Below are 10605 nucleotides of genomic sequence, written 5' to 3' on the forward strand. Positions count from 1 at the left end.
ATTCTAATCACAATATACTGTAGAATTTAATTGAAAATTATACTTAGTACGTCTTGCGATTTAAATGAACGCTGGTTGATTTTATCGTCCGTGTGTCACTTCGGTTACCAAATGCCTGCTACGTTTTATTATGAATCGTTCCCTCATTCGTCGATCGATCAAGCTTCGGGATGTACCAAACTCAATGGATTGATATAAATGTACGCTCCATTCAAAAAGAATGCATAGGAATAAAAATTTCTAAATAATATTTATACCGCTTCAAAGTTTCGTATACATTCATTCATTCATTCATTCATTACGAATTGTAACTTTTATTTGATTATTTTTATTCGAATCTCGAGTGAAAGATGTTTTATTGGATTCATTTATATTACCATTGAAACTTTGAAGGCATTGTTATTATTTTTTTGTTAAAAGCTATTAGCCTAAATCTAAACTATATCTGGTCGTGTCAGATTTTTTGTCTCTATCTATGACAATGAAAAAAGAGAGAGAAAAAATCTCGCAAAATAGATTATGATCTATTGGTATTCAAAATTTTACGACTATATACATATTACTTATATATGTCTATATATACCTTTGTTAATTCTAGAACATATTTTTGGAATTTTCTCGAAAACCAATTATTTTTCTACAGAAAAAAAAAAATAATGATATAACACTTCGTTTTCTTACTAGCTCAATAGAAACATGTACTATAGTTAAGAGTTTGAGTTTCCTAACAATATTTATAAGAATTTTCAAGCAATTATAAGTTTTGAAACCCGCAGGCGAATGTTAAGAATATAGTTTATAGAAGAACTAAAATGAGACGGTGTAAAAATACTGTTTAGATAAAACAGAGTTTATTGAATTATTATGTAAAGCAAGTTTTATACATACATACATTAATAGCCTGTAAATTTCTGACTGCTTGGCTAAATCCTCACGTACCTTTCTGAGATGGTTTGGAGTATATACCACCACGCTGCTCCAATAATCGGGAATATTTTCCTTCACCGCCGAGCTCGAGATGAATTATAAACACAAATTTATCATATTAAAATTGTGCTTGTCAGGGTTTGAATCTGCAATCATGGGTTCATATTCACGCGTTCTAACCATTGGGTCATTTCAGCTTACTTAAATATATTACAACCGTTCTCTCACAATCAAAAATTGCTTTTAATTTGAATACATTTCTGATTTTCACCGAGTGTGACAATTAGTCTGAAATTCAAATAATTGTTATGATTGACAAGATTGATGGCGTACAGGCGTTCTGAAATGAAGCAGGTAATAATGTTTTCAAGTGTCAAATGCAAATTGGAACGATAACACCTTTCATTATGTTGGCGATTTAATCGAATTATGACTCAAAGCTTTTAATTCGTAGCATTTTTGAATTGAATGAGAGTTACATTTTGAAAGCCTATTCAGATTGTATTCGTAGTAGAAATTTTTGGTCATATTGACGATGATGGAAAAATAATTACATCTAATTGAACTGTATATTCACTATTCTTGCATGAATGCAAGAGTGAGAAGTTATAATTTCGTTTATCTTAGTTTTAACCAACTTCAAAAAAGGAGTATATGTGTATTTTATTTTTATTTTTTTATGGTATAGGTTGGCGGATGAGCATATGGGCCACCTGATGGTAAGTGGTCACCATCACCCATGGACATATTAACTATTACTTACATCGTCAATGTGCCACCAACCTTGGGAACTAAGATGTTATGTCCCTTGTGCCTGTAGTTGCACTGGCTCACTCACCCTTCAGACCGGAACACAACAATACTGAGTACTGTTATTTGGCGGTAGAATAGCTGATGAGTGGGTGGTACCTACCCAGACCGGCTTTCACAAAGCCCTACCACCAAGTAAAATGTATGTAACATTGTTAGAATTTAATTATATTTGAGTATGATGATCCATTTAGGCTTTCAAGCAAGTGTGCTTTATTTCGTTAGTGTGTGTTTGTTTGTACAAAGATACACTTCAACTTAGGGAACAGTGTAAGTTCCATAAAAATTGTATAGTTCTTTATTTTTAGTCCAATAGCTGCTTCTAATTTTAAAGTCACTTTATTTTTTATAAATTATTTATTTACCTCAAAATAAATCAGCAACAAACTCGAAAACAAAATTGTACTTGTAGGCAAAGCGTCATTCATATTTCAGCGTCTGGCAGTTAATGTCATGATGCCGCTTCACAGCAGGTTGGGTCTACATTTAGCGAAACTTCTCGAGTCTGACATGTGCATAATTAATTTTTCTTCAACGTTAAGCAGACAATCTGTGCGAAAGGAAATCTATCTAGTGATCATGTTTCTCTGTATGTCTGACTTCAAACAAATCGACCTTGAAGAAATTTGGTATGAAACCAGCACGAACCTGTTTGTGAGTGTATGGGGATATTTTCTAAGTCTAACGCTTCACAATCAACCACTACAACGCGAGTGAAGCCTCGAGTCACAATGAAAACCATTTTTTATAAGTGCTCAGGAAAATGGCATCGGTTGGTAAATTAAAAAAATATATAAATTGAGCATTACTTACACAAAACAGATATGACTACCTAGATATTTAGGTGTCTATCTCTTGTGCCTACAATTTCACTGGCTCTCTCAAACTTCAAACAGGAAAAGAACAATACCAAGTATTGATATTTGATGGTACAACGTTTGATAAGAAGATGATACATACCCAGGCGAGCTTGCACAAACCTCTATAACCAAGTATCTAAGTGGTAAAATATTTTTTCTTTTTACAAGTATTGGAAACCTTCAGCAAGGTACCAAGATCCCTGGATACCCACTAAAATCACCGCGGGGTCCTTCCTCAGCATAGATTGGAGAGGCTGCGGGATCGTATCGATATGTCGCAAGCGGCCTTTCAGTGGAACACGTGGCTCGATGGAACTCTCATCAGTGGAAGTGGTATAATCTTATGTTGAGACAACGTGTTCTATCCACTGAATTATCACGTCTAATTGTAGGTATTTCAAGATATCAATTCAAGCAAAATGTTTTCGTAATTAGCAAAGTTAAAAGTTAATTACTCTTATCGTTTCTTTAATTTGTAATGGAAAATTTGCACTCACATTATTACAGCTTCTATGCCCAATTGTAACTAATTGGTGAATTCGATTTGAAATGTTGAGATGGCTGATGGCTTTCATTTACTTTTGTAAGTTAAAAAATCATTTCTGATATTTAAATTGTTTAGTTAGTAGAACAACAACAACAGCCTGTAAATATCCCAATGTTGCGCTAAGGCCTCTCCCTTGTGAGGCGAAGGTTTGAAACATATTCCACCACGCCTCTCCAATGCGGTTTGGTGAATTCACATATGGCTGAAATTTGTTGAAATTAGACGCATGCAGTTTCCTCATAACATCACCGCCAAGCACGAAATGAATTATAAACACGAATTAAGCACATGAAATTTATTGGTGCTTGCCTGGGCTTGAACCCGCAATCATCAGTTAAGATGTACGTTGTCTAACCACTGAGCCATCTCGGCTCTAGTTAATAGAAAGCATCGTAAAATTTGGTTCACGGATTGCTTGCGTCAGACATATGTTGGCTTTTGTTCTACGTAAATTAATATTTGAATTTCACATAAAGGTTTTCAGGAGCTACAGCGTCCTCGAGTCCGTGCATGATTGAGCGTTTTATACCGTATTCGTAATTTTACTATTGTTTTATTTATAGCTAGCACAATACAAAAAACGTGAGGCAAACATTCAAGTGTGTGTTATCACGGGATTTTGATATCTAAATATTCTTTGAAATTCTTTGAAATTCTTTGAATTTCATTGAATTAAATTAAGATTGCCATTTATAAAGTCTATTTTCAAATAATATTGAATAACTTAGAGTTAACATTTATAGTTAATTAAAAAAATAGAAAAACTATTTGCTTATATTGAGCCAATTAAAAAATACAAAAGATATTCTAATAAAAAATCTAAATAGTTTTTATTTTCGATAGTAATAAAAGAACATTAACCTAGCTGCTTTTATAATTACAAAAAAGGTTTTATATACAGAAACAACTTTAATACATGCTATAAATAAAAGCAGTAGCATTTTAGTTATTTTAAGAAAAATGCTAGACATATTTCAGTAACCCAACGTTTCTCTCCACCACGCGTCGAAATCACATTACGTTCGAGGGATCCGTCTTCTTGGCACATTCCTCATTAAATTACGCTAGAAACCAACATAGTTTAAAAAAAACAAACCTTGCAGTAATCGTATATGATGTTTCATATCTTACACCTCACCTTGGAAATAGGTAATACTTTATTATATGATCTCAGAAAATATGTCGTTTCTAGGCAAGAACGATATCAGATCTTTATGACATCGTTTGTAAAACGGATATCTGGATTAATAATCGATGTTGACATCCGATATGAGATGTCATCCTATTTGTGTTTAATTTTACATTTTATGGTTTGTGAGAAAGAAATGAAATACTTGGTGGTAGAGCTTTGTGCTAGCCCGTCTGGGTAAGTACCACCCACTCAACAGTTATTCCTCCGCCAAATATCAGTACTCAGTATTGTTGTGTTCCAGTTTGAAAGGTGAGTGAGCCAGTGTAACTATAGGCATAAGGGACATAACATCTTAGTTCCCAAGGTTGGAGGCACATTGACGATGTAAGGAATAGTTAATATTTCTTACAGCTTCATTGTATTTGGGTGATGGTGACCACTTACCAACAGATGGCCTATATGCGCGTCCGCCAGCCTATACCATAAAAAAAATGAATATATCGAATCGATATTCGCTTCATCTCTTTCTCACAGACATATAGTAAAGTTAAAGAGAGACAGGAATAATGATTCATATCATTACAGATAAATTGTCATAGAGAGATATTTTTTCTTTTTGACCTGCAAACGAAATTTTTAGACATTAAATCAGAAATATAATTTATTCACAAGGCGTAAGTCAAGATGTGCCTTAGATACATATCATACTTCAAATGCCTTAATGTCTCAATATTCATAGATGAAAACGATTGCCTGTCAGCAACAAATCCATGACATCTGATATTTCGATGTCATACGATTTTAGATGTGTTTCGATATATTGAACATACTCGTATGCCTAGTCGTTACCATCAGACAGAAACGTGATGAAATATGCTCCAGCCCAGCAGTGGGAAATGTACAGGTTGTTGATGTCGTTGATTGATGCTGTTGACCATCTGACTGCCAACTAGCACTCTTGTTCTCATTGGTCGAATCAAAAAGCGTGCGCTTCTCCATCATCATGTTACGCATATCCGTCCCTTTTTCATAGTTTTACTCCCAAATTTTAAAGGAAAATGAAAATGGAACATTTACTGTCTTGTAAATTTGTTATTCATGTTTTAGGTATTTTATTCGCCACACAAGTATCGTCGACTCAACGTAAGCAATATTTTGCTGTGCCGTTCATGGCAGCTAAGAGCAATGAATACACTGAAAAGTAAGTTTAAAAATAAGACCAACTATTTATATTAATTAATATTAAAATAACTGAAAAATAAATTAATAACAAGACATCAAGGATTTCAGTAAAAAGCGTCTGAATATTATTAATTATTGTAGTACTTTAGTTAATATCACTTGGGAATTCCTTTTTGGGGATAAATTAGGCTTAACGTTGCTTCAATATAAAACAAACTATTACCATAAAAACCTGTTTTTTATAAGCCTACTTAAGAGTAATATTTAAGATTTAAAAACGAAAGCATTTACAATTATGTCATAAAGTAGAATGCTATTACTCAACAAAAGTCATTTCCATTTCTCGTCACTCGTGTGTTGCGTTCAATTAGGCTAAAAACAACTGATTCATAGTAAGTTTTGATTTTTTTTACTACTTTAGGGTAAAAGCCTTTACCTTAGGATTCCGATGCTCCAAAATATACAGTTTCGTTGACCTATTATAATCTGATGACTCGGTACAGAATACTTGTGTGTAACACTTTTAAACATTAGCCATCAGCCTTAGAGTCCTGACGTTGATCATCGTCCTTATTATCATGAACGGATAATTCAGAACTGTATTAAGTTTAAATATTTACTTTATTATGAATTTAAAATTTTATTCCAATTCAAAGGGAAGCACTAGAATTAAATCCTGTTTATTTTTCTTGGATAGTGGAATCATATCTCGGCTATGAAAAAACTTTTTTATTACGTTGATTGGCGTTCTGGTAAATAGGTCACTACAGTTCATAGACATTGGTACTGTACTAAAAACTAATCGTACCTCATAATACGAACCTTGGAAACTAAGATGTTATACTCCTATTGCTGGTCCGTGATAAAATATGTAATGGGTGGGTGTATTTTACGTCTCCAGACTAATTTCCAACAAACCCATACCATCAAGCTGAACTAAGAAAGAACTTTGAAAATGCTTAAACACATTATTTTAATTTATATGTTTACTAGTACATAGTTATGTGTCAGGCAAAAAAAGTAGCCTATGCCCTTTTTTAGATTTCAAGTTTGCTATGTACTAAAATTCATGAAATTCTTTTCAGCAGTTAGGTCGTTCGTGAGCGACAGACAGACAGACAGAGTTACTTTCAAATTTATAATATTAATAAACAATAGATTATATCAATTATGCTTTCAGAACTGTTGCTACGACTACCCAAGAACCAGAAAAGAAGAACTGTATGTGCTCAAAGATTTATGATCCTGTTTGTGGATCAAATGGTCAATCTTACTATAATCTATGTCAGCTAGAATGTGAGAATAAGAACGGTACCGTGTTCGTCAAGCACCAAGGAAACTGTATACCATTCTAATACAAGTAATTCTTAATTAAATTATCTTCTTTCTTTAAAACAAAGGTACTTTTAGAGTTTGGAAACATCAATAAATACATTATACAGTTTGTTGAAATCATTTTTTATTTGTACCTTTTAAATATTTGCTATTGTTACCTATTTAATATCATACGTTATGATTTTAATCGTCATTTTATGGAACCTAGTATTCGTACATTACATTTGAATTGCAAGCAATCTCTTGGGCAGTATTATGACGCGGCTTTGGAATGATATGATTAAGTGACGCGGCATAAGTCAAGATGTAAGGCGCTTTAGATAGTGAACTACCGATTTTCCGATAGACGATACTCTTCATGGTCAATCTGTTGATTACGAATTTTGCCAAAAAACTGCTTCTATTTTGACGTTAGCTACTGTTATCAAGGGCTAAAGGTTTGGCACTTTTGTCATTTATATAACCATTTCTACGGACTCCAAATAATTGTTTTGTTAAAAGCGTGACTCGTTGCAAGAATCAAATGCAATTTCTGGTATACCACGTTTTTCATCTTTCTGTATTTCGCTCAATACGCTATTGTTAACCGAAAATTCAAATGTAATAAAAGTTCTGCTAATGATAGTTTTGCCTCAAGTCAGGTCCATGACATGTTACTATAATTTTTATATATCATAATAATTCGGTAGTATATCAATAAACACATCTAAATAGTTTTACTAAAGTATCTTATTTGAGAAATGTTATATGGAAAATATTAATTAAAACTCTATATAAAATAAAAAATCTAAAGCAATATTAATTAAAATGTTTATAGTTAAATGAAATATATTTGGTGTGCTTGTATTCAAGTTTCCTAATAAACTTAATGCACTGAATCTTGCCGTCTGTGGCTTTAACGATTTTGCAAAAGCAAGTATGCAGAATGGAACGGTGAATGGTACGAACGCTTACATCAGAGATTAAATCAAAATTCAGTTTATAGTATACTGCACTGTAAAGTTTATGATTAAAACTATAACCTTTTATAGCCGATGACAAAAGACTCAAAAATATTGAATATATATAATAAAATGACGTCATCCTGATCTATTTTTGCCACGGTATTCACGGAGGATAGAACTAACTATCCAGTACATAATATACACAGGTGCACTCTTGGAAAGGCTAATTCGATACAATGATCTTTCAGACTTCCAGACAAATAAAAATGATCGTAATAATTATTAATAATATTAATGTAAATATCAATAATTAATAATTAAATTAGAGAAGTTTTGTCGCATTCAATATTAAAAATACATATGACATGACATGTTACTGATATTGATTTTATATTCATTTTTGTTACATCACTATAATGTTCTGTCTTTCAACCGTCTTTTGTTTTACAATCTGCGATTGTTGTTATCTGTTTTTAAACAATCTAAATTATGACAACAGTTTGATTAAAAATGTACTTAGGCTTATCCTATCTTTCTGATCTGAAATAATTTCCCTTTTTACCGGCTAAGCCGTTTATCGCTGCATAGCAAGCGGTTGGAATACTTGAAGTTTAAGTCTTGTGGTGAATTGTTTGAAACTTTCACGGGGAGCCGTAAGACTTTTGGATAGTTTGCAAAAAATAACAAGAGCATAACTATTTTGGGCGTTTATAATGCTCAAAATTAATGCCGTTTATACTTGGCTTATAATTCCAAGTACACCTTTCCCTGGAAGTGAAAAAGTTGGTTACAAATATTCAAATACTTGGCTTTATGGTAAGAACTTTAATTTTATATTTTTATGCTATCAATTGGTAATTGATAATATCAATTCACCATTTTGATAATGGTGATAGGAACTTTTCTCTTCAAGTTTGGAAAGCATTATAATCGTGCTAATGAGGATGGGAACACTGCTGCGAAATCTGGATCACCTTTCTGCGAACGACAGAAAGACAAAGGCAAAGAGGTCATGATTCTCATCAATCTATGGATCTCTCTTCGTTCTTCAAGAATAAGGCAAGAAACTGAAGTATGGCCGCAACCTTGACAATTTGAGAGACTAGGAGTCCTAGTCGTATATTTACTATAGCATAAACTTGAGAATCCAGTTTCTTTAGTCAGCAAAGAGGAAGGTTTATGTGTTGCAATTTTTTTAACCTATGGTTTGTTCTTATCGTTTAAATCACATGAACGAGGTGTTACAACATTATTTGCCTCTAATGACAAAAAGGGTCTTATTATTATAAATATTTTTCAATGTAAATACTTTGCTTTTAATATCACTAAATAAAAAGAAAACTAATAAGCGAAGAAGTCAAACTTTAGGTGTACCCTCAACTTTGTAAATAAATTGAGTAAATTTGAATAATTCAAGTAATGAAGTATGGAAATATTTAACAAAACTGCTTTATTTAATATATAGTGACTTATAGGCCATTTTGTTAGAAGTTATTAGACGATATTTGTTGCTTTTTTATTTAGCTAACCATTAATAAGCTATGTTGGCAAGTATTGATCTTCTGTCTTCAATAAAGAACTATATGAGTAAGTTATTTGGTGTAGTAACTATAGCGATAATACTACCAACCCACCCAACTTCGCAATGTCGCAATTTATTAATAAAGAAAATTATAACAAAATACTATGTTATATCACTAAAGGCTTTCTTAAAATTGGACGATTAAAGTCATGACTTCCAGGATTACTTCCTACACACGAACAAACATTTAGGTCTTTATTATAATTATTTTTACTGAAAACGGACATAATAAATTGGTTTCGATCAAATCTTCATTACTATTATGTATAATTAAATCTTTTCTCAGTTTTGATAACCAGAATAAAATCATTATAAAAATTGAAATTTTATAATCTCCCTTGCGAGATATATTAACGTTAAGTCCTTGAATATATACAAATATAAATTAGAGATACTTATTGTATTAATCTTGATGGCGTGGAATAGTTGAATGGTACCAATACCGAACCACTAGGCAAAAAACGAAACAGCCCTCCTGTCACCAGTAGAAGCAATAAGGCGAGGTGCTGCACTTTTTTATAATGAAGCTTTTTGCACTACTACTCAAAGGGCCAAGGGTTTCAACAGCATGAGGGACAAAAAGGATTTTGATATAAAATGAATATATGATATAATAATAATATATATGGTGTAATGTAAATTAAAACACGTTTTTGTTACACCAAGTTTATATGAAACTATATTTAGCCGACTTTACTTCTATTTTATTACTAAAAAGTACTGCGTAATAAGCAGAGAAAATTAATTTAAAGTCTGGTTAATTCAAAGTTGATAGTGTAGTTTAGTTATAAAATTTCGAGCCGGCTTCAAAACTACACTTCAACAAAAATTAAAAAATTAAGAATGCGTTTTTTATATTTCATTTTTAATTAGTTTTGACTTAAAATTTTGATAGATGTATAATTTTGTTTAATAAATATTGCTGAAATTCTTAACGAAATCTGTAAATTATTATCATAATTGTAGTAACAATTTCCATTTCAAGTTTTATAGAGTCATTAAACCTGCTTAATTGATTTCAATAATTAATCTGCCTTATATTTAGAGATTAGAGCTCTTTACCTCAAAAGGTTTTATACACTCGCCTACACACATATATTGTATGTACATTCATACAATAAAATCGCATATGTGTGCGTAAACCTACAGAAAACTTGCAAACTCAAGATCATATATACCAACATGATAACTACATTGAAAATACCGTATTATATTCAGAACTACCAACGTAACGGTTTTGTCTTTACAGTTCAATATTCGAAACGATCATTCAAATAAAATATTAT

The 10605-nt window shown here is 32.0% G+C and overlaps 1 protein-coding gene across 1 annotated transcript; it reads left to right on the forward strand.

Annotated features, from left to right (window-relative positions):
- Positions 1–3075: 3075 nt before the first annotated feature.
- On the forward strand, positions 3076–6892 carry LOC124539453 (turripeptide Pal9.2-like). Its single transcript, XM_047116849.1, has 3 exons — positions 3076–3180; positions 5384–5477; positions 6639–6892. Exons 1-3 carry the CDS (start codon positions 3147–3149, stop codon positions 6811–6813), a joined length of 303 nt encoding a protein of 100 aa, XP_046972805.1. The 5' UTR covers positions 3076–3146; the 3' UTR covers positions 6814–6892.
- Positions 6893–10605: the final 3713 nt, after the last annotated feature.

The sequence above is a fragment of the Vanessa cardui genome, chromosome 22 (assembly GCF_905220365.1).
Source record: "Vanessa cardui chromosome 22, ilVanCard2.1, whole genome shotgun sequence".
Taxonomy (NCBI): Eukaryota; Metazoa; Arthropoda; class Insecta; order Lepidoptera; family Nymphalidae; genus Vanessa; species Vanessa cardui.